Here is a 25346-nt window from a genome sequence, read left to right as displayed (position 1 = left end):
TTTAAAAATGAATATTCTTCTCTTTAAATTAATGAAAAGGTAGTAAGACCTTAAACTGTCTTCTGGTTCCACTATTTAAAAAAGTTTATCCTAGAAATTCCATGATAAAAAGAAAAATTAATATTTAGCCATGCACCACATACCAACGCTTCAGTCAGTGACAGACCGCATATACAACAGTGGTCCCGTAAGATTAGAAGGCCATATTTTCACCAACCTTTTCTATGTTTTGATATGTTTAGATACACAAATACCATTGTGCTACAATTACCTACAGTATTCAGTACAGTAACCTGCCGTAAGGGTTTGTAGCCTAGGAGCAATAGGCTAAATCACATAGCTTAGGAGTGTAGTAGGCTCTACCATGTAGGTTTGTGTAAGTACACTCTATACTGTTTGCACAACAATATTGCCTCATGATGCATTTCTCAGAATATATCCTTGTTGTTAAGCAACATGTCTGTATTAGCAAACTAACAACTGAATGATGGTTTAAAAAATCTGTATCTTAACTGCTTAAAAACAGTGACTACTTTCCGACCCAAGACACCTTCTTCCTGCAAAAAACTTTCTCTAGTTTACTCAATTCCATTTCAGACATGAATTCCAACACATTACTGTCCGTTCAGCACCAATAGATTGGCACGAATTTTGTTTTCCATAATGTATATTCTGATAACTTTTCATGAAAGTGCTTTATCTTCAAACAGATTCTAAGTTACTTGGGGAGGGACAGGGCATGTTTACCCAATGAATCGACTGTTAATATCTGGAAAACACCTATACCTTTTTATATCCATTTTCATATAAAGTAGGCCAGTACTTATGACATAATCAGAACTACAATGCACTAAACTTATCTGAGAGCTGTCAGGAAATGGAGTTTCCCAGACTAATCAAAAAATTCTATTTAGTAAAATTAATAAATAACATACATAAATACCAATCTTAAAATTAGAATCTAATATGTGAACTGCTTAAATAAATGAAACTAACTGTTTTCTTGATGCTCTAGAAGATACTTAAGTATTCTGTAGAAACTTGGCCCTTTTGTTTGTGAACATCAATTATTACTGTATTGCAGCAGTTGAGATCTCTAAGAGAACTCCCAATAACAGGATGCTAGCTTCAACATGCAGTACATGTAGACAATACTCAAAGAACGTGATCATTTGCTAAAACATTATTTTTTATAATGATCATTGTAATAAAGATATTACCTTATATTTACCTTGTTATTTCCCTCAAGTGTTTTGGATTATGTATTTTATTTAGACTACTGAAAACTTCAGTGTTAAAGGCTACAATTTTACCTATATAACAAACCTATACATGCACCCCTTAACCTAAAATAAAAGTTAAAACTAACAAACAAAAAGGCTACAGGATGTTATGATTTTGGCTTATTATCTCATAAAACAAAAGTTGTTGAGAATTCAGGTAATCCGAAGAGGATTATCTTATGTACCTTGTGTCTGATATATGCAGCCAGATGAGTTTCAGTACAGCCACCTCCCAACAAAGCCCACGGTTCCTTGAGTGTTAACTGCAGGACATGCAGTGCCGTCTGACACGTGAGCTAAGAAACACCCCAAATCATCAGAATCAGACATTCACATTATATACACACACAAAAAGTCATGCTCTCAAAGCATCACAGTGAATACAAAGAGTGTGATTTTAATTGCAAAAGAACAAAACTTGTGCTGTGCCAAGGTTGTCATGTGATTAAAACATTCTGAATAATAAGGTTTAGAGATTAAAGGAAGATACTTAAGTCAGAAGTTTGTTTCATGGAGCCAGATTAGTATTTTCTTTCGTACACACTTAGCTCTTCAAATTGAGACTGACAAATATATGGCCTCAAGATATCTGGGTCAACAAGGTTTGCTGGCACATCCACTAAAAAAAATTATTTCAGTCTAAATAATAAATTTATTTTGAATTGTTTTGGAACTAATACAGTTACATCCCAGCAATAATAAATAAAAAAAACCACACAGACCTTTAACATTTACTAAGGATATATCCTTGAGCATACATGAATCTTTAAAACTTGTGACCAATCCCACAGATGATCATTTCCCTTGTATAAAAGTTGCATGTATTATTGCTGGCAGAGAACAGGAAACTCTGCTAAGAAGTGGATGATGGGTATTGACTGGTGAACTCATTTTCCAAGTGAATTATTCATACACATTAGCATCAAAGACTACACAATTCAAGTTAATTTCTTAGAAAAGTTCACATGTCAAGGGCCTTTTAGGTTTCTCGTCAATAGTAGAAATAATAAATGGCAACACATGCCAAAATTATTATAACGCCACAGGCATTTAAATTAGCTTACTGGTGACTCTGCATCAATCATTTTAATTTTTGCTTTCTATACTACCTAGGGAAGCTACGAAAAAAAAAATCATAATAACTGTTGAGTGACTAATTCCTCCCTCAGCCCCTGCATATAGAATTCAAAACTCATAACCTACCTTCAGCTCATCCCAGGCAGTGTCATTTCTGTTGCAGAGAAGCAAGCTGCAGATTGTTGCTTCATTAGGGATAAGATGAAAAAAATGTTTGGAGCCAAATTTTGCAGTGCACACATCTTTCACACTTCCATAACTATTAGGAGATATCGAGCCTAGGGATCCAATAGGCTGTGTTCCTATTTTTTAAAGATTAGAAAATACAAGATGTATAAGCAAAAGTGGAGCAAACAACCATTTAAAAGTATATTTATTCCTAGCCAACATAAAAGCCCTATAAGCATGTAATTTAAAATATGAAATATAGGATAAATAAGATGAATCTCCCTAAATTGCTAAGTTATATTCTGCTACTAAAATGATATACAAACAAAGTAAAGCAGAAGTTATTTTGGTTTACAGATCTCTTTGAAAATCTGTTAGAAGTCATTTTGTACTCTCTTCCCAGAAAAGGGGACATACAATTTTGCATACATTTTCAGGGAGTTCAGAAACCCTCAAAGCCCATTCAGGGATTAGAGACCCCAAATTAAGAACTTCACTAATTTGGATTAAGGGTGATGTGAGGTGAGAGGCTATTTTTTAAAGGCATTATTATTTTCAATTTAAAATAAATGCAGCTATTCAAATGCTTGTGTAGTTGCATTCCTTCGGGGCTCTACATAGTGAATATGTAAGAACTAGTTTTTTGTCTAGCAACGATTTTTAAAATAGCTAACTGAATTATGCCAAAATAAAGTGACATGCTTATTTCAGTTATTATTTGATATATTAAGTATTTTGTCCTCCTACCTGCACATGTAAAATAGTAGTTTTATAAGCCACAAGTAAAAATATGAATAAAGAAGTTAGGGTGACTTGAATTTTCCAAATCTCCAAATGTAATGGAAGTTATTTAAGAAAAGAAACCTACACCGAACTCCTACAAGACACAATACTAATTTAAAGTCTAAAGCTATAATTCTGAGCCATTCACCACTTTGAGCTAGTTTCCTTTTCTTTCAGACTCACCTATAAAAGATGGTTTCTTTCAAACTAATGGGGTTTATTTTGAAAGTCTAAAATCTTGGCCGGGTGTAATTACATGCTTGTAATCCCAGCACTTTAGGAGGCTGAGGCGGGCATCGCCTGAGGTCAGGAGTTCGAGACCAAACTGGACAACATGGTGAAACCCCGTCTCTACTAAAAATACAAAAATTAGCCAGGCGTGGTGGCAGGTGCTTGTAATCCCAGCTGCTTGGGAGGTTGAGGCAGGAGAATCGCTTGAACCTGGGGGACGGAGGTTGTAGTGAGCAGTGAGCCGAGATCGTGCCACTGGCACTCCAGCCTGGGCAACAGAGCGAGACTCCATCTAAAAAAAAAAACAAGTCTAAAATGCTATAAACACTTCCAGCTCAAAACATTTATAGAATATAATCACTAAACAATTTCACTTATTTGAATATTGTTTACTTCTGAAGTCTTCAAAATAACGAATACTTTAAAAAAGTGATCTAAGTAAAAAAAGCCAAAATCTTAAATAAAATAGTGTAATTTCTTTCACATGGTGGGAACAACAGATTCTGCAGTGAGAAGACTGGCTCTACTGCTTGAGTCACTGAATGCTGTCACTCATGTCATTTAACTTTCTGCTTCTGTCACATGAGAGGCAAGTGGGGATAATAATGCATACTTCACAAATAAATCAAATGTTAAAAATGCTCCAGGCTGGGCACGGTGGCTCACGCCTGTAATCCCAGTACTTTTGGAGGCCGAGGTGGGTAGATCACCTGAGGTCAGGAGTTCAGGACCAGCCTGACCAATATGATGAAACCCTGACTCTACTAAAAATAGGAAAAATTAGCCGGGTGTGGTGGTGTGCACCTGTAGTCCCAGCTACTAGGGAGGCTGAGACAGAATTGCTTGAACCCGGGAGGTGGAGGTTGCAGTGAGCTGAGATTGCACCACGCCACTCCAGCCTGGGCGACAGAGTGAGGCTCCATCTTAAAAAAACAAACAAACAAAAAAACAACAAAAACACCAAAAAACCTCTGTAAGCTGCAATACGCTTCACATGTGGCACCCATCCACAGTATCACCCACTATGCAACCTATATCATTAATAAATAGGAATTTTGTTTGAAGGCCTGAAATGAGGTAATGTTAACTTAGATACACCAGGGGAGATAGGTAAGGCCAAAAACGTACTTCATCTACCTAAAAGTTTACCTGTGCCACGTACCTGGTGCAGTTTTCCGCCTCTTCTTTTTCTCAAAAGGTCTCTGCTCCCAAGACCCAGGACTAAAACTATGGCTGTTAATGCCATGTTTAGGTATATACTGTGGGCTAGCGTGGAAACCCAGCCCCCAGTTACAGTATGGTTTCTACGGGAAAATGTTTTTTTTTTTTTTTTTTTTTTAGATGTGGTCCTGCTTTATTGCCCAGGCTGGACTTGAACTCCTCGGCTCAAGCAATCCTCCTGCCTCAACTTCCCAAGTAGCTGGGACTACAGGCATGTACCACACCTGGCTGAAGTGTCCCATATTTTAAAAATCAATCTGGAAGACCCAGTATTTACAAGCTGGAAATTGCCAGATTCATGCAAAACTAATAGATATTTAAGGATGTCAGTCTGACTTACCACACCAACAATGAGTTCTAAGGAATTATTTCCATTATTAAGAAACTTGCACTTTGACAGTCATTTGAGTCTTACAAAGGTAGGACAGTAACCCAGAGATACTATATATTCAACACTGAGCATACATAAGGCCCTTTTTTGATAATTTATACTAAGACTTTTATTAATGAACTTTAACAATGGTTTAAGTCTAATAACTTAAAAATTGGAAACAATGCAGACTAAATGATCATCTTTCTGAGAGATTGTCAAAGCAATTAAAGGAACACTAAAAAGTAGCTCAAATTAGGAACTCTTCAGCTTGTCATTTTTCTTTGGCTCTAACAGGTCTTATATTTGCTTTTAATTTGCTGAGTTTGTAAAATACAGTGAATTTTTTTGCCTACTGTAGTTCTGTATATTACCAACTATATTTCAGTCAATTCAACAAACGCTTTAGAACACCTACTGTGGGTCAGGTCTGTAATAGGTGTTGAAAGTAAAAGATAATCTTGGTTCTCAAAGTCAGCTGGAAACAGTTTTGATACAGGTAAAACAGTGGTGCGTGTACATCCCCCTCCCATTAGAAAAGTACTTAAGAAGAAGGACAGAAGTTTGCTGCAATTATGATAAAGTGAAGAAAAAGGGGCATTCTAGTTACAAAATTATTTTCTAAATATAACATGATTTAAGAGTTTTGCCGGGCGCGGTGGCTCAAGCCTGTAATCCCAGCACTTTGGGAGGCCGAGACAGGTGGATCACAAGGTCAGGAGATCGAGACCATCCTGACTAATACGGTGAAACCCCGTCTCTACTAAAAAATACAAAAAACTAGCCGGGCGAGGTGGTGGGCGCCTGTAGTCCCAGCTACTCGGGAGGCTGAGGCAGGAGAATGGCATAAACCCGGGAGGCGGAGCTTGCAGTGAGCTGAGACCTTAGGATTATGAGGATGTTAGACTTTTCAATAACCTGTAAAATATTGGGGGGGTTAGATTATGATATGAAAATGGCTATAATCAACTGCATTTTTAGTATGTGAATACAGGATCTTTTTCCAGAAACCTTTGATGCCAGAAATGATACTGACATATGCTGTGTCAATTTTTCAAGATGTTAATAGTGACACAAACCAAAAATATCCCTGCTCAAAAAAGTGTGATTTATTAACTGTAAGGAGCAAAACCAAAAGTGAGTTTTACCTGTCATTTTAGTCAGGGGTTCCATCAGAGTCACTCCAATTCTGTCTATGGCAATAACACGATGCATATTGAGAAACTGCTTCAAAGATGGATGTATAACTTTTTGGCACAGGACAAGATCTACGTGGTCACTGACTAGCTGCCTTCCTAGGTTAAGCAGCTGGTCCAGGACTGCATTTTCAAGAGAAACCCCGTAACTGACAACCACAGTTCCTTCTCCAGTGTCAGAAATGTCTCCGGATAAAGTTGTACAAAAGAGTGCCACCTTGAGGGCAGTTGATTTTTTGATAGGTAATAGCCTCATTAATTGAACTTCTGACATTTCAATGAGTATCCCAGGTAATACAGTGGAATCTATAACTCTTTGATCTTTTAAAGGTACAATTAAACTCTTTCCTAAAATGATGTGGCCTTCAGCATTTTCTGGAATTGTTAGCAAAAAGGCTCTCAGAATCAAAGCACTGACATGCTCTGTTTCCTTTCTGGTGAGCATACAGGCAGGTTTACTTGTTAATATACTGCGAACCAAACAAAGGAGGATCTGAGTACTACTAAAGTCGACTGGGATTCGACAACCACAGGTCTCGGACTTGAGATAACTGATGCAAAGACTCAAAAGATGTTTATTTAATCTAATGACAGTGGTGGGTGTCAAGCCTAATCCCTGAACATTTTCAATCAGGTTGCAGCAAAGAATGGCTGTGAATAAGCCACAATCACTGAAGCTTGACACGTGATTCTGCACGGACGTTGTCAGGATCTTTAAAATGGGATGTGTGACCAAAAGGTGACTGAGCAGGGCTGAGGACTGTGAGGTTGTGCACACGTAACCTCCAAAGCCATTGTGCAGCTGCTTCAGCCTACCTGAAGGGCCATAGCATGATGTTACGATTCTTTTCAAGACAGAAAGTGTGGTCCTGACTCTCTCAGTTGTCAGTGGTTCACTCTTACACAATGATGGCTTCTTAGCTTCCAAACGAGACATCTTACTTCAGGTGGTAACTAGTGAAGACCATTTTTATTTTGTAAACCACATTTTTCTATTTATTGTATTATCACGTTTTAACATTAAAAATTATCCTTTAGGAATTAAAGTATGAATATGCAGCATTGTGGCTATAAAATCAAACAGTTCAATGTTTATGAAGCTAATCATCATATAATGGTTTCATGACAAATTAGTAATTCCAAATATTTATTTTACTTCACTCTTCAATATTCTTTTGTTTGCTTTGAGACTGAGATTTCACAGACTGCTTTGCAGACCTCTGTAAAAAGTATGTTCCAACATGGACACCTATGAAAGATATCCCAGCTACAAGAAGCCAGTTCTTTCTAATCCAACTGGTATTTTTCATCTCTTCTTTTGACATGAAGCTCAGATTCAAAGCTGCTTCTTTATCTAAGAAATAAAAATAAAACATTTTAGAAAAATGCTTCCCAAGCATTTTGTAGACTACAGTTTAATAATTTATTCTAATGTTCTGCTGGCTTTTTAGGAAAAGGAACTACTAACTGGCACAAACCTCCCGAAAATGAGAAAAGTAAACCAACTTTGACTTAAAATTTCCTTATTCTTCAATAAATCCCCTCTACAAGAAAAAGTGCTTGTACTTCAGTGATTCTGTAAGGCACAACAACATGGCTAGAAAGCTTACAGCAGTTATTTGAATATGGCATGCTTCTAGGAGAGAAATGCTACAATACAAAACACAGAATTAGGTCTCTGAGTCTTTTTTTTTTTTTTTTTTGAGATGGAGTTTCGCTCTTGTTGCCCAGGCTGGAGTGCAATGGCGCAATCTCGGCGCACCGCAACCTCCGCCTCCTGGGTTCAAGCAATTCTCCTGCCTCAGCCTCCCCAGTGGCAGGGATTACAGGCATGTGCCACCATGCTCAGCTAATTTTGTGTTTTTAGTAGAGACAGAGTTTCTCCATGTTTGTCAGGTTGGTCTCGAACTCCCGACCTCGGGTGATCCGCCTGCCTCTGCCTCCCAAAGTGCTGGGATTACAGGCATGAGCCACTGCGCCCAGCAATCTCTGAGTCTTAAAAGAGGTCCCGAATATTTTTATTCTCTGACATCAAGATTTAATATTATGTTTTTATCTATAATTGTGGTTTGCTTGGAAACTTTAGGTTTGAACAGAACTGCATTTACATCAAGTCCTGTTTGTAAATAATTATAAAAACAAGATAGCTGTTGGCATGTCTACTGCAGAAACTCACTAATGTATAGTCTATATTTAGCTGAATAAATCTGCACAACACATTGTACCAAAAAAACAAACCATGTTTTAAACACCTGGCTAAAGTCAGAGCTAATTTTCTATCATTTTACTTTATCAATCAATGACTTTCAGTTTTGGAAGTCCTAGTCAACTAATCCTCCCCAAAGCACTGGTTAATGACAGTACCAAAATGCAAAAACCAAGGGATATGCTGGATAACACCAACAACAAAAATAGGATCTGAGTTGCAATTCAATTTCAAAGTCTAAATATCATAAAATGTTATCATATATCAAATGGACACATAGAAATACAATTCTAGTTTCCTTAACAAGGTAGTGTCCTTGTTAAAAAAAAAGTGTGCCTTGAGGCATAAATTCCTGACACATTAATAATAATGTGTGAAAAGAATAAAAATGTTAGATCACAGATCTTATCTGTTGAGGCCTGGTGTTTTAAAGGTATAATTACTAGTTAGTATTTCCAGAAATATGCTGAGTATGGTAGCGTCCAGGAGAGCATTTAGCATAAATGAAACAAATCTGTTTAGCCTAAGGTACTTCCTAAAAGTAGGCTACAGCATAGTATGGTGATCAGACCCAAACCTTGATTTGAAGATGTGCAAAGAGGTGGGCAGAACAAGGGAATGTTATGCAAAATGTTATTTTGGTTACTGCTCCCAATTTAGTTAAAGGGCTGTAACCATGGCAACTGGGCCCAAATAAAGTAAGGGCAATAATGGTCAGCTTTCTTCCTGTGGTGATAAAGCTATTGTCAACTTTTGTGTGGCATGAGGAGGGAAAGAAAAATCTGTTTATCTATGCCAGGAACAGCCAAGGTACTTAAATATTTCAATGGTTATTTCAGATTCAGCAAAATCTGAGAAATTCATTTAAATGAAACCTCATAGTGACTTCTATGTGGTAATTTGCATGTTAAAACTTACACACACACACACCACAATAAAAACTATGATTAAGAAAATGGTTTTTCTAGTTAGAACATTTTCAATACTTAATAGTGACATGTAACTTTTCAAAAACAGAATGCTATGTTGGTACCTCTGTCAGTCTTACAGTAGTGAGACCAGTCTACACATCTTTTGCTTAGTATTTCATTAAAATGATAAAGAAATCACTGAAAGTGTTAGCAACTCCCAAATCATTTTGAAGATGCCAAAACTTGTTGACCTGTGGTCACAGGTCTAGACTTGAACAAAAGAAGGTACAAGAGAAAAAAATCCAAACCACTGGAGCTAGTTTATAGAACACGTTTGGAAGTATCAGTTCAGCTCTATTAAAACTCTTTCTTCCTAAACAAGGAGCTCCATAATTCCAAGAGTTACCATCAGATGAATGGTCCTGACTATTCCTGGATGCACAGGCTTGGCTGATGGGTTTTTGTTGTTGCAGTGATGAATAACTTAATTAAAATAAAAGTAAAACTTGCATGACTGTCTTCTGAAGTAAGAGGTGCACTATAAACTATGATTTAAAGAAAATATAAACAGGTAAAAGTTTTTCCTAAAAGCAAATGGAGTTATTTGGCAAAAAGACTGATTATAGGTATGAGGTAAGAAATACACAAGGTAAGCTGGGGTCCTTTTCTGCCAAAAAGTAAGGATGTATTAAAGACTACCTGGGTCATATCATAAGGACAAAGGAAAAACAACAGGAGTCAACATGGAGAGGATCCAAGATGGGACAACTTTAGCATTAAAAAAAAAAATGACGACTGCAATAGATTAAGATATCTGAAATATATGCAAACCCACATGTTCATACTAACACCAAAAACAAAAACCCTAAGCGGCTTGAGCACTCATTATAATAAAAAGCAATAAAGGGAATTACAGAGATAAAACATTTATCTTCCTTTCCTTGTACAAATGCATTTTGGGGTAACTGAATGGTTGACGATGGAAAGTTGTTCCAGCTAATAAATGGAGAAGGAATGATAGAATTTGAGCAGCATCATTTGGCAACCCCTAATGAAATAGTGTATTAGACCCACAAACAGTGGTTGGTAAATTAAGCCTAGGGCCCATATCCAGCCTGCTGCCTGTTTTCGTAAACGAAGTTTTATTGGAAAGCAGCCATGCTCATTAATTTGTGTACTGTGTATGAGTGCTTTTACACTACAACAGAAAGCTGAAGGGTTGGTACAGACACTATGTGATCTGCAAAGCCTAAAATATTTACTATGTGGTCTTTTATAGAAAAAAGTTTGCCAATTTCTAGGTTACAGCAATGATAATGAATAGTTGCTGATAATTTATTAAGTAAAAGATCACCTGGCCAACATGGTGAAACCCTGTCTCTACTAAACAAATACAAAAATCTAGCCAGGTGTGGTGGCAGGTGCCTGTAATCCTAGCTACTCGGGAGGTTGAGGCAGGACAATCACTTCAACCCAGGAGGCAGAGGTTGCAGCGAGCTGACATAGCCTTACTACATCTTTAAAAAAAAAAAAAAAGAGAAAAGGGGGGAACTTTACAATGGAAAGAAACACTGCTAACTTGCCTGTTAGTCTTAGCAACACTGGCTAGACGCAGTGGCTCTTGCCTGTAATCCCATCACTTTGGGAGGCCAAGGCAGGAGGGTTGCTTGAGGCCAGAAATTTGAGACCAGCCTGGGCAACACAGCAAGACCCTGGTTCTAAAAAAGTTTTAGAACTTAGCCAGGTATGGTGGTGGATGCCTGTGGTCCCAGCTACTTGGGATGCTAAGGTTGGAGGATGGCCTGTGCCCAAGAGTTTGAGGCTGCAGTGAGCTATGATACGCTACTATGCTGTAGCCTGGGTGACAAATCAAGGCCTGTGCCCAAGAGTTTGAGGCTGTAGTGAGCTATGATATGCTACTGCACTGTAGCCTGGGTGACAAATCAAGGCCCTTCTCTCTCTAAAAAAAAAAAAAAAAAACTAACACCACGCCCATCAAAAGTGGATCAGACATTATATGTGAAACAACATGATTACCTAGGATCTATTCCACAGTACCATCTATGAAGTATTCTTGTTCAAAAAATAAATTAAAAAAACAAATGAAAGTAGTCTCTTAATATAAGTACAAGATTACAGGAAATAGGGAGAGAAGAAAATTGTGAAAAGACAAGATGAGGAAGCAATCAGCCAAATTGAGAATGTGGGAATTTTTTTTAAAGGCAGATTTAGGAGGGGAATTGAAAAGAGACATTGTCTATCAAATGTAATACGTAGACCTTGTTTGGATCCTGATTCCAACAAATCACCTGTAATGATTTTTTAAGACAAATTCAGAAATATAAACACGGCCTTGGGTATCAAACTGTAGGTAAAGAGTCACTGTTAAGTTTTTCTGGGTGATAATGCAAATGTGTTTGTGTATGTGTGTTTATTCTTACTGTTAAAGACACGTACTAAAGGACTACATAGTCGAGCTTAAGATTTGATTTAAAATATTCTAGCAGTTCAAAAAACAGAGGAAAAGATGGATAAATGAAGACTGGCAAAATGATATTAACTACTAAAGCTGGTTGTGGCAAAATGCTGTTAACTATTAAAGCCAGCTGATGGACACTTGAGGGCTTAATATACCATCCTCTCTCTACTTTGTGGCACGTATGTAGTTTTCCATAATGAAAATAAGAATAGAAAATAAGAGACAAATACAATGCATTTTTTGATGTACTTCAACTATTCGGAATTGGTGTTTAACTTACTCTAAATCTGGCTCTAACTTTTGCTTACTAAAAGCCTGTTTAAATATCTGCTTCTGCTTGCTTGACAGGAAATGTTAGCCTCTAAAACTTTTAACTATTGCTGCATTAGCATCTAAAACCTCTTACTACATTCACCTAATATTTTGGAGGAGATTCTTTTCTCAGCTCTATTTTTCCCCCAAGAGTATTTCCTTTTGCACAAGAAACTACTTAATATTCTTCCTCCAAAGTTTGGCCATACCTGGCCTGCAAACTGTTATGACATCTTTTTGTTCTTTACTTCTTGTCATAATTACAATATACATACATAATATAATGGTCTTACTACAGTCTGGAAGACTATATATATAAAAATCCAGCATCTAATAAATTCTGTGACTCCCTGCTCATATATATTAAAACTCTTCCTATAAATACAAATTTTATGTCCTAAAATTACTCTTTTAAGTTGTTAAGCTTCTATGTTACTATGTGGCTTTTTATATTTAATAATTGTCTAATATATTAAGCCACACTCTTCCACTTCTGCTTATGAACATTTAAAAATAAAATACTGATTTAAAATATTGTTGAAACCAGTAATTACATCATAAATCAAAATCTCAGACCAAGGTTTATAAATAAGGAAAATCTTACTGAGGTTCTTCTTCTATAAAGAGCAGAACCTTACACTCATCTACCTTACGCCAAAACTTAGAGCATATTATTCACGTCAAGGTTAAAAAGTAAATTACAATAGAAAATGCTTTACAATTATAAGGTCACAGTTCTTTATCTGAAACTCCTTGGGCTAGATGAGTTTCATAATTCAGAATTTCTTAGATTTTATAAATACAATATAGTGTATATAACATTCATAATCAATATAACATAATATAGTATAACGCTATATTATAGTAAATCAAATGCAACAAATGCCAATAAAATTTCTGCAGTGGTGAAACTCAATTTTCATATTAAGTGGAATTAAAAACAGTAACCTCCCCCATTTATCTATGAGTCATATGTTCCAAGACCACCCAGTGGATGCCTGAAACTGCATATAGCACTAAACCCTACATATACTATGTTTTCATCTTGTACATACATACCTATGATAAAGTTCAATTTATAAATTAGGGGCAATACTCTTGTGCTTTGGGTACATTGTGAAGTAAAGTAAGGGTTACCTGAATGTAAGCACGGAGATACCACCACAGTTGATCTACCCCAGAGTGCTACTAAGTGACTAACGAGCAGGTAGACAGACAAGGGAATGACTCACGTCCTGGGTAGATGAAGTAGAATAGCCCAGGATTTCATCATGCTACTCAGAAAGGTGCATAATTTAAAATTTATGAATTGCTTATTTCTGGAATTTTCTATTTAATATTTTCAGACTAGGGTTGACTGTAGGTAACTGAAACTGAAGAAAGCCAAACTACGGATAAAGGGAGACAACTGCGCTGCAAATTGTCTCATGTCAGTTAAGATCAAGTTTTGCTGCCAAAGGAGTTAGGATAAAATGTTTTGATTTTGAGAACTTTTTGAATTTTGGAATTATGGATAAGGGACTATAGACCTGAATTATATAATTCCATCCTCTTTATTTCAGTGACTGTCAAATGTAACAAATTATGGTCAAGCTAAAATAGTTGATGTTAAGACATGAATACAATTAGTTTCGTATTATTAAAAAAAAGAACACTAATAGAAGAAAATAATCTTGTACAAATTCAGACTTTTGTGGTATGTAATGGTAAGGAGGCAGGGGCTCCTTTGTACATGTTCATGATCCTAGTGATGCTGCTAGCAAAACTGCCCTTTCCCTTTGCATTCAATTGACTGCCAGGCAAGTGTCAAATGTCCCTGCACAACAAACTTTTCTAGAAACAACTGCAGGATAGTACAGGGGGTCATAATAAAAACAACAGGTAACTTGCCAATTTAGGCTTTTCCTTGCCAGAGATCTAACAGATAGAGTTTCCCATTGTTGGAATGTACCATATGATGAACCAACCAGATTAAATGGAACTTACCTAAAGATCGCAAGCCTGCTACTTCCCTTGGATTTGGCTCTTCTGAAGATGTGAAAGTCCCAGACTATCTTCCTCAGGAATGTCGTTGTTTTTAGGTATTTGGAAAACAGGGCTGCTTTTGATTCTGTACCACCCCAAATGTATGAGCCCAATTAAAGGGACCATAACAATCAAAACTTTGTAGTCTCTCCACAAGTTCTGAAGGCTCATAGTACTTCAGTATCGGTGTACCTAAGAAAAGGTTACAGTTAGAGGAAAAAAACCCCACTAAAACCCATAACCTCCCTTTAATTACATTTCTAAATCACTACAACTAGCATGCTGTACTCTAACAAACGCTGACTGTTAAAGACTTTTAATTATAATACATTGCAATGTTAATAAACAAAAAGAGACATGTCGTTGACCCAAAGGGAGCAGGCAGTCGGCCTTGGGGGAACTTACAGAGCAATACTGACTTTTTGGCAACAACTGTAAAGGAGCAACATTACCTGCTGAAAAAGCTATATGAATCTTTGAAAACACACATGCATGGAGTGTTCTTCAAATATATTAATGTTCTCTAAGCCACAATAGAGTAAAAGCCTTTTTTAAAGTTATATTTTTAAAAAATTATAATTACAGGCTGAGTGTGCTGGCTCACGCCTGTAATCCCAGCACTTTGGGAGGCTGAGACGGGCAGATCAACTGAGGTCAGGAGTTCAAGACCAGCCTGGGAAACATAGTGAAACATCATTTCTACTAAAAGTACAACTATTAGTCGGATATGGTGATGAATGCCTGTAATCCTAGCTACTTGGGAGGCTGAGTCAGGAGTCATTTGAACCTGGGAGGTGGAGGTTGCAGTAAGCCAAGATCGTGCCACTGCACTGGGCAACAGGAGACTCCATCACAAAAAAAAAAAAAAAAAAAAAAAAAAAATTACAATCACATTTAGTCGCAATTTTAACAGAAGAATTAAATGGTAATCCACAAACATGCAATAAGAATTTAGGTTCTGGCCAGGTGCGGTGGCTCACGCCTGTAATCCCAGCACTCTGGGAGGCCGAGGCGGGCAGACCATGAGGTCAGGAGATCGAGACCATCCTGGCTAACACTGTGAAACCCTGTCTCTACTAAAAATACAAAAAAATTAGGCAGGAGTGGTGGTGGGGGCCTGTAGTCCCAGCTACTTGGGAGAAAAAAGAATTTAGGTTCTATATTCTGACAGGATGCAGTGACAGTGTTTCAACTGAGATTACAACAGCTGAGCATGGATTCCAATTGCAGTAAAAGACTTCTGGCTTGGATGCTATGAATTAGAATGAATTTAATGCCATTTCCACATTTGTGTGCAAAACTACTGCATTTTAGAGTGTGTGCCCTCAATCACTAGAAACCCTACTTTAGAGGGTTATTATCAACCTAGTTTAGATAAAGAAACTGGGACTAGGCAGTTGTCTAGAGTTACAAAGCTAGTTAGCTTTTAAAACAGATTTAAAAAAAAAATTTTGGGCCGGGCGCGGTGGCTCAAGCCTGTAATCCCAGCACTTTGGGAGGCCGAGACGGGCGGATCACGAGGTCAGGAGATCGAGACCATCCTGGCTAACACGGTGAAACCCCGTCTCTACTAAAAAATACAAAAAACTAGCCGGGCGAGGTGGCGGGCGCCTGTAGTCCCAGCTACTCGGGAGGCTGAGGCAGGAGAATGGCGTAAACCGGGAAGGCGGAGCTTGCAGTGAGCTGAGATCCGGCCACTGCACTCCAGCCTGGGCGACAGAGCGAAACTCCGTCTCAAAAAAAAAAAAAATTTTTTTTGGAAAGGATAGAAGTAGGGCCCAGAAAGGCGCTATGGTTTGGGAACTTGAATCTGGACAACCTCTAAAGACTCCTTATACTCTTCCTTATACTCTTAATAAGGACTGCTCCACCATCTATGAGACATGCTATGAACCTGGCTCAATTGCATCTCTGAGTTTTAGTACCATGAAATCTCCTAAATTACTTTATTTTTGTCTAAATGCCATTAGAAAAAGGTCTGAAAAGAATTTCTACTTACTCCCCCTTTTAAGACTAAAATACAAAGTACTGAGTTAAATAGACTGAACCGTCTCTGTGTTCTGTGTATACATATTAAACATAATAAATAATAAAAGATGTTATCTGATAGCTATGAACATGTTATTCTTAGCATTATAAATCATTTCTCCCAAAGGTCTAAATTCATATTTTATAAGAACTTTGTTGCAAAATTACTAGAGAAAACATGACCTACTTTGTAAATGAAAGTATTTTATGGCCTTTTCCTTTTCTAATGTACTGTGTCATGCTATATACTCTTTGTAACCTTTAGAGAATACACCTTTTATTGACATGCTTATGTTCCATTTTTAGAGGAAATCAATTACAAATAACTGTATCATAATTAAATTTCATTGTGAAGTCCGAAGGCAAAAGCCTTTGGGGATTTGAGGGCACAATAAAATAACTGGGGAGGAACTAGGTGATTTAGAGTAATGAGGGAAGAATTCTAGTAAGGGCTACCTTTTATAGGAGGGACAGAGGCTGCACCAAAGTCAAATGGCCTGTGTTGACTGACATATGGCATTTTTGTCTGCAAAACACCTTAAACTAAAGGTCTAGAAAATACTGCTATTCATATCCAGTCTCAATACGTAAGGTGACTTTGGCACCTCTGTTACTCTCAACATGAGGTTATCAAGTCACATTACTTTTAACAGCCATCTATCTCTGTCATTCCCCATTTACTTCTCCATGATTATCAACATGTCACCCTTTTCCTGAACTATAAACTCAAGAAAAAAACCCCTAGCTTATATAAAAAGAGATTAGGGCCAGGTGCAGTGGCTCACAAGTGTAATCCTAGCACTTTGGGAGCCTGAGGTGGGCGGATCACTTGAGCCTAGGCAGCATGGCAAAACCTGTTTCTACAAAAAAATACAAAAATTAGCCGGGCATGTTGGAGCATGTCTGTAGTTCCAGCTGTGTGGGGGGACTGAGGTAGGAGGATCACTTGGACCTTGGGAGGTTGAGGCTGCAGTGAGCTGAGATAACGCCATTGCACTCCAGCATAGGTGACGAAATGAGACTGTTTTAAAAAAACAAACAAACAGCAAAAGAGACTGAATAGGATAAAAGGATGTAATAATAAAATGGAGATTTGTAACTCAAGAGCTAAAATTAGAAACAAATGACAATCTGTAACATCAATGTTTGGGAAAGTGTTGTAATATTCTCTCCGGCACAGTGGTTAACAGCAAGTAATGACACAGTTATGAACCCTCCTTGAGAAGAGTGAAAATTATATAGGGTTAGCTCCCTATAATACTTAGTGAACCTTTGGGTCATCTCCCAGTTAAAGATAAAAGAAATGCACAATCATATGTTTACTGTGCTTAACAGTCTATTATTCTTCCCATTAGGATAACTTAAGAATCGATGAATCTTTTTCTAGATTTAGGTTTAGTTTAACCTGGAAATTAGTATCTATTTTAACTGAAAACTCTTTATTTGCTAAACATCACTGAGACTCAGTACAGTACTTCCTGGTTAGTAAATGACATAGACTGATTTAATGATTAATTGCCTTAATGTTTACTGAACATCTACATGTCCCCATTTCCTCAAATTCTCCATATCTCATATATTGATTTGGCTAATGGGGGTGAAAGAGAGCAAGTAACTATTTTCTGACAGATAATTCTGTCGTCCTTTGAAAGGCTTGGGAAATGATTAGGATCAGTATGAAAGGGCTTTTTACTTTACAAACTATTTTTAGAGTTTTCATTTAATTCACATAAAAACAGTAAGTATCACACTGTACATACAATAGTCCATTTTCACTGAGCAAGATGGAATTCAGCACTTTAAAATGACACTGGCATATAGTGAGACCTCATCTCTATTTTAAAAGAAAAAAAAAATTAAATAAAAAGAACAAAAAGGCCAGGCACAGTGGCTCACATCTGTTACTCCAGCACTCTAGGAGGCTGAGGCAGGGGGACTGCTTGAGCCCATGAGTTCGAGACTGCCTGGGCAATAGAGTGAGACTTCATCTCTATTTTAAAAGAAAAAACATATATTTAAAAAAAGTGACATTGGCATATAACTTTCAACTACTTCATTTCTTTCACTTAATAGTGAAAAATTTCCAGTACACTGCATGTATTCTACTACCTGCATAACCTCTTGTCAGGGCAAGACACATTAGACCTTACTAGATATTACTAGCAAAGTTCATTGCTAGTTTTACAAAAAAAATATAGTTTTCAAATTTTATATTTGATATGGTAGTTAGCGGGGTAATGTGTTATTTATTTTGTTTATAAACTTTTGCAGAGCTTTTACTTACAATCAACCATATTTTGGGGATAAATTTTAATTTAGCACTTTTTTTCATCTTAGTTCCTCTGTGTTTTTTTACAAAACGAAAATTAGGGCTGGGCATGGTGGCTCATGTCTGTAATCCCAGCACTTTGGGAGGCAGAGGCAGGTGGATCACCTGAGGTCAGGAGTTCAAGACCAGCCTGGCCAACATGGTGAAACACTGTCTCTACTAAAAATACAAACAATTAGGCTGGTGTGGTGGTGGGCGCCTGTAATCCCAGCTACTCAGGAGTCTGAGGCAGGAGAATCACTTGAACCTGGGAAGCAGAGGTTGCAGTGAGCTGAGATCATGCCATTGCACTCTAGCCTGGGCAACAAGAGCTAAACTCCTTCTCAAAAAAAAAATAGCATTACTGTCCTTTTCTAATCAATATAGTATAACCTTACTTTTTAAAGTTAGCAAATATAGAAACAAGGAAAAGAGAGCTAAAATCTTTTGGGTGTAACAAAAATGTGATCATGATACACAAGCTGTTTTGTAATATCTCTTCCAAAGAATATAACATTATCATTTTTAAGAGCTATACAGCATTTGATTGTAAAAGAGATATCCTAATTTGACCAATCTGTGATTGAAAGAAATTTGAGATTTTTCAATGCTATTGCAAAATATGCTATGGCAATATTTATGTAAATACTCCAGAGTCCATGCTCAAAGCCTCTATGTGCTGCTTTTCAGAATTAACACATTTCTTAAAAATTAACTCATTTTTTTAAATGAACTTGACAACAAAGTTTGTAAAACCTTGAGTTTTAGAAAGGTTCATGATACTGAGAAGCAGGCAGACTGGGAGATCCAATTTGTGAAACAAACTTAAGCTATTTACAGTTTGCCTTGAGATGGTCCTTCCCTCAAAACACTTGGCAAGTCATTCCAAGTGGCATGGAACTATCTTGTGGATACCAGAGATTCTGAGTCTAAAACAAAGATTTCTCAAGAATAAGCTCAAAATGATCAGATTTGATGAGCAGTAACTGGTTAATCCCTAAAATAGTTACTGTTTGATGTTCATTTATTGAACTTTTCAAGTTTGGAGCAACGCAACAAGAGAAATGACACATCTTTTTTCCCTTCCTTACCCTCTAATGTACTTGCCACTGCCCTTTCTTATCTTTCTTTCCTGAATCTTCTTTAAACATATTTCTAAAAAAGACTCCTTTAGAAGGATAGAGAAATCAAGACATGAAATGAGATTAGTAAATTTTAGATCAAGTAAAATAGAGAGTTGATATTTATAGCTTCATTCACTAAAATGTCTTTTGTTAAGTTTAGAAAAAATTTAGAGGCAACTTTAATGTGGATTATACTTTTTCATATTCTTCTCTCAAAAATATGATCTTAAATTATTCAAAAGTTTCATATTTTTCATTTTGTTTTGCTTTCATAGCAAGTTTATGAGCACATTTCATAAATGAAGAAACACTAAATGTTTGATTTTAAGATTACTGTCAGTTAACTGTGGCAGTCAATTTAGATTGTGAAGTCTTGGCTAGCATTCTACTAAGCAATTTTTCAAGTCAAGAATTCGTGCCCCAGCTTGGGCAGTGCTGTCCATCAGAATTTCCAGTGTGTGATCATGGATGAGGGGAACATTTGGAGGGCGTGATGCACACTCTTGAAGATCACTGAGGTCAACTAGCTTGGGGCATCATGCCTGGCATGTTCGTTTTTTGAGACAGAGTCTCACTCTGTTGCCCAAGCTGGAGTGTAGTGGTGTGATCTTGGCTCACCTCCACATGCCAGATTTAAGGGATTCTCGTACCTCAGCCTCCCAAGTAGCTGAGATTACAGGAGCACACCACCATGACTGAATAATTTTTGTATTTTTAGTAGAGACAGGGTTTTACCATGTTGCCCAGGCTGGTCTCAACTCCTGGTCTCAAGTGATCCGCCTGCCTCAGTCTCCCAAAATGCTGGGATTACAGGCATGAGCCATGCGCACCCCCTGGCATGTCCTTGGCTGATTTTCATGTCAGGTATATATAAAAGGTTAACAGCTGTCATTTCACATGTCCGAAATTAGAGGGCATCTTACAGTTCTGGAGGTAAGAAAAAGAAAAAAAATTAGAGGGCAAAAGAGTCTATACCCTCCGAAAACACATCCATGACCTACTAACGGTGGAGATTAGCTGGGCTAGTTAAGTTTTCTTTAATTTAGTTCTCAGTATAGAATGACAGCAAGAGATTAATGAACAGAAGAGAGAGAAGCTTGCTATACTTCTACTTCATTACAAATACTGTAATCTTTTAGAGTAGCTTAAAGGCCAAGTAAACACTGACACACAAACACACACACACACACACACATGCACACATCCTACACATGGTAAAGTTAAGGGCAAAAAGGCAAGCAAGCTTCCTAGAACTTCCCAAACAGCTGGATCTAGCTATCAGATTATTCTATCTAGCACAGTATTGGTTAAAGCCATCAAGTTTTTGTATTGCTTCCTGCAAAATGAGGCCTAAAACAACCTGGATGCTGGGAATGTTACATCAAAGGTTCTCATTTTGCCTATTGGGCTTGCTGGGCGCCATCTGCTGGTCTTCTGGACACAGTGTAAAATGTATTCTTTTTGGTCTTAATTGCTGTTCTGATTAAACTATTTGAAAAAATTGTAATTTTTAAAAACTTCCACTGAATGTAACTGAATCATGAGGAGAACACTAGATAGAATATTAAAAACCAATGAACCCAGCTCTTGTGATTATGAAACTTTATGAAGTTTGCTGGAATTATACTATGCCTTTTCTTTTACAATGACAATGTTGGCTTTAGGTATTTGTGAATTCTTCATTTCTGAATTCTCATCACCAACATTAAAAAGCTATTTTTATCCTCAATTTTTAATACAGCAGTTTGAATTGTGGCATTTTTTGGGTGTACACAATAGAAAAGACTGCACGTGGTCTTCAACTGTGCCTATGCAATGAACTGACATGGTAAACAGAACAATCGTTTTCCTTTTTCTTTTCCAACTACATCACCTAAAATAATACTCATTTTGCTGGACTTCTCCAGTCTTGTAAAAACACACACCCCAAAAACAATACTGTCAATTCTTAATGAACCCATGGATCATAACTGAGTTCCAAAGTCTCCATTTTGCAAATCCTACCACCTTCCCCACCAAACCATTCAAGGTCAGCTTGACTATATCGAAGAGCCAGGCTGCTGACAGCACGGCCAGAATCGGGAGTGCATATGCAGTCAGGAGGCCGAAACAGGTATGTGTAAGTATCTTAGGTCTTTTGCTCTTCCTCCCTGTCCATTGCTGTGAATTTAGTGTGTTTGTAAATAAAAAATATACTGAAAGCATCATAAGTCTCATATGGGGGTTTCACTAATTGTAGGCAGTCTCAAATACTAAGCAAGTGATTAACAACTAATGAGAAGTGAAAACTAGCTTACCAGCAAGCTGTGGTTTATCAGAATGGTTGTAGTAGTTTATAGAGTTGTCTGAGAATCCTATCCCCTTTCACTGTTTTTACACCCTGGCTGCCATTTGATGCTGGTGATTGACTGGTGGAGGAGAGGGGAGTAGGTATCATGCAGATAGCCAGATTGTTCCAGATCAAATACCTAGATGATCAGGCCTTAGTGCTACAACAAACACTTTATGTGTTCCTGGTATGTTCTGAATCCCTAAAGAGCCCATTTCTACCCTTCATCATTTTCAAGATTTTAATTGTATGCTTCACCTTCATTTCTGCAGATAATCTATTGGCCAGAGGACATTATGGCTATTTAGGTATGAACACCTCTAACTTGCTGTCCCCATATATAAAAACCTATGCACCTTAGCTCTCAACTAAATCTCCTTCCAGCTGGGTGTGGTGGCTCATGCCTCTAATTCCAGCACTTGGGGAAGCTGAGGAAGGTGGGTCACTTGAGGTCAGGATTTTGAGACCACTTTGGCCAAGATGGTGAAACCCCATTTCTACTAAAAATATGAAAAATTAGCTGGATGTGGTGGCGTGCACCTGTAATCCCAGTTACTTAGGAGGCTGAGACAGGAGAATCGCATGAACCCAGGAGGCAGAGGTTACAGTGAGTTGAGATCGCGCCATTACACTCTAGCCTAGGTGACAGAGCAAGACTCTGTCTCAATAAATAAATAAATAAATAAATCTCCTTGCCTACTGTCAGAAGAACTGGTATTCCTATTACCTATCTTCCAGTCCTTTCGTCTACCTCCAACCTTCCACTCTTAAGGGCCTTTCTCCTTTGCATAACTATGACTATTTTTCTCCACTGAAGAGTCAAAAACAAATTCCCTAAGGCAACTGCCCTCTACCAGTTTTCCTTCTCAGTACTACACAATCTCTTTCCTTTCAAATAATGTATCTTTTCCTAGAGTCACTTCCCATTCCGTCTTCAAACCCAAGCAATCTGCTTTTGTTTCATTCTCCACGGAAAGTGTTCTGACCATAAAGATCACCAATCCTTCCCCTTACATAATCTCTCTGTAGCCTTTTGATGTGTTGTTGAGACTCCTAAGTACTCAGGACTCTATACTGCTCCTTCTTAGTCTCCTTTTATAGCCTGCTGGTTTCCATCCACCTATTCATCCTTATCAAAGATCTGTCTTTGGTAGTCTTTGTTTCCTGGGCGGTCTCATTCAATCCCCAAACTTCTATGATCATGCATCCACTCTGGCTCTCACACGTTCATCTGCAGCTTGGACCCACATAATAAACTGCTACTGTTGACCTTTGCACTAACCGTCCCCACAAATAGTCTCAATTCATCTCATATAAAACAAGTCCTCTTTCCCTCCCAAACCGCTGTTCCACTTGGATTTCCTGTTTCATTAACAAAAAGCATTATCTACTAAGCCATTCAATTCAGAAATCTGGATATAGTGGACTCTGCCCTCCTCATGCTCCTCCTCAACTCACTCAGCATATCCTGCCATTTGATATGAGTGTTTCTTTACATAATCTCTCCGCCCTAGAGTCACAGTCCAGACCCTTGTGCCCTCTCACATGCCCTCTTTGCTTGGATTCCAATGGTTCTCAAAGTGTGGTCCTCTCAACAGTGCCATTCGCACCACCTGGGAATTTATTAGAAATGCAAATTACCAAGCTGCCCCTGACCTACTGAGTCAGAAACTCTAGGGTGGGGTCCAGTAATCTGTGTTTTAATTAATTCTTTAGGTAATTCTGAAGCTGAAGTTTGAGACCCACTGTTCCAATCTACCGCCACTAATCCATTCTCTACACTTTTAATATAGCCATCTTGCAAAAAAAAAACCAAAAAACAAAACAAAAAAACCCAAATCTGGTTGTATTCTTGCTTTGCTTAGAAGCCTTTAATGACATTTTTGACTAGAGTGAAATCTAAATTTCTTAGTGCAGCAGAAAGAAAAATCCACTAGGATCTAGATCCTGCCTACCAGTTTTCAGAAAGTCAAGCACTTTAAATCATTTTTGTTAAGAATGCATTGTCATGTAGTGACTAAGGGATGAGCTGTGGACTCATACTACCTGGCTTTCCTGGCTTTGAATCTTTACTTACCACTTTACAACTGGCTGTGTGGCCTTGGATGAGTCACTTAATCTCACTATGCTTCAGTCCCATCACGTGTACAATGTGAATAAAATCGTCCATATCACAGGCTTCCTGCGCAGTTATCACAACACTTGGCACTTAGTCTGGGCTCAGTAACTGTTAGATATTGTTATTATTTTGATTATGTCAAAAAGAAAAAAACATTACTGGAATTAACCTGTAGTATAGCAAGAACAGGAGAGGATTAGAATTAATGCCCAAACTAAGGCAAGCGGTCCCCATAAAGGAGGGCCCGCTTCTTTGGGCAGTTTCAGTTTGTTAGCTATGAATAAAAATACCCAGAGTCTCAAGAGAGAGGTTCTGAGGCCTCTGGGGTTTGACTAGGGTAGAGTGAATCTGGTATTCAGATTCTAGGATATTATAGGACAGATAACAGTCAAGCTTCTAAAGTCAGAGCCAGGAAAGCTGTGAAGAAAGTCAAAAAATTCATACAGAGCAAAGCAGCAAAGACAGGGTGAATAATTTCAGGTTTATTTCTCTAATAACAGTTAATGGGGCAGCTAAGTGATCAAATGTGAGAATCCTATGATGACTGAAACTTGGTCGACATTTTCAGACATGTTGTTGGTCACTTAACAGCAAAAGCATTGAGTAATGGTGAGAATCAAATTCTAACTCCCATCACAAATTAGTTATGGTCTTGGACAAATTACTTCTCTCCTGCCTCAATATCATGATCTGAAACAGGGGGCCACATTATGAAGACAATGATATATATTCATAGCTTAGTGCAGTGCCTAGCATGTGGGAAGTGCTCAATACATGGCAGCCATTACTTTTATTGGGAGTATATTATCTTATACAAATCATATATAAAAATAGGCACCCCTGGAGGTTCCGGCTTGATTGAAGCAATTACATATTATCATCGAATATTTTGACTAAAATTGGGTTCTAACTTATAAGGCGAGGAAATGCTGGAAAGACAAATCCAAACACAGTCATGTATCCCACGTTCACATCATTTAGGGATTAGCAATTTTCACTTCAAATATATATGAGATTAATTCTATCCAAATGCTCACTTAGTGTCTATTATGCTAGCAAGACTATTAGGCTCGGGGGGAACTACCGAAAAGAGTAAGGCATGATTCTTGTCCTCAAGGAGAATACAGGTTTGAGAAGAAAATGGGACAATCTTTTTTTTTTTTTGAGACAGAGTCT

The 25346-nt window shown here is 37.7% G+C and overlaps 1 protein-coding gene across 3 annotated transcripts in view; it reads right to left on the bottom strand.

The window, feature by feature from the left end:
* Positions 1-25346, bottom strand: part of MKKS (McKusick-Kaufman syndrome) — a 29465-nt gene that overhangs the window by 981 nt on the left and 3138 nt on the right. Inside the window, exons 2-5 of one of the 3 annotated variants that reach the window (XM_033185605.1) lie at positions 14224-14454; positions 6282-7683; positions 2487-2662; positions 1469-1579 (exon numbers count right to left, since the gene is read on the bottom strand). In XM_033185605.1, the coding sequence (XP_033041496.1) occupies positions 1469-1579; positions 2487-2662; positions 6282-7266 (1272 nt within the window). In that variant the 5' untranslated portion in view covers positions 7267-7683; positions 14224-14454. The remainder of the gene's footprint in view (positions 1-1468; positions 1580-2486; positions 2663-6281; positions 7684-14223; positions 14455-25346) is intronic. The other 2 variants (XM_033185608.1, XM_033185607.1) reach the window with 2 other exon arrangements.

The sequence above is a fragment of the Trachypithecus francoisi genome, unplaced genomic scaffold (genome assembly GCF_009764315.1).
Source record: "Trachypithecus francoisi isolate TF-2019V2 unplaced genomic scaffold, Tfra_2.0 Lachesis_group21, whole genome shotgun sequence".
In the NCBI taxonomy this organism is placed as follows: Eukaryota; Metazoa; Chordata; class Mammalia; order Primates; family Cercopithecidae; genus Trachypithecus; species Trachypithecus francoisi.
Note: the sequence above shows the minus strand (reverse complement) of the source record. Positions and strands in the feature narration are given on the sequence as shown.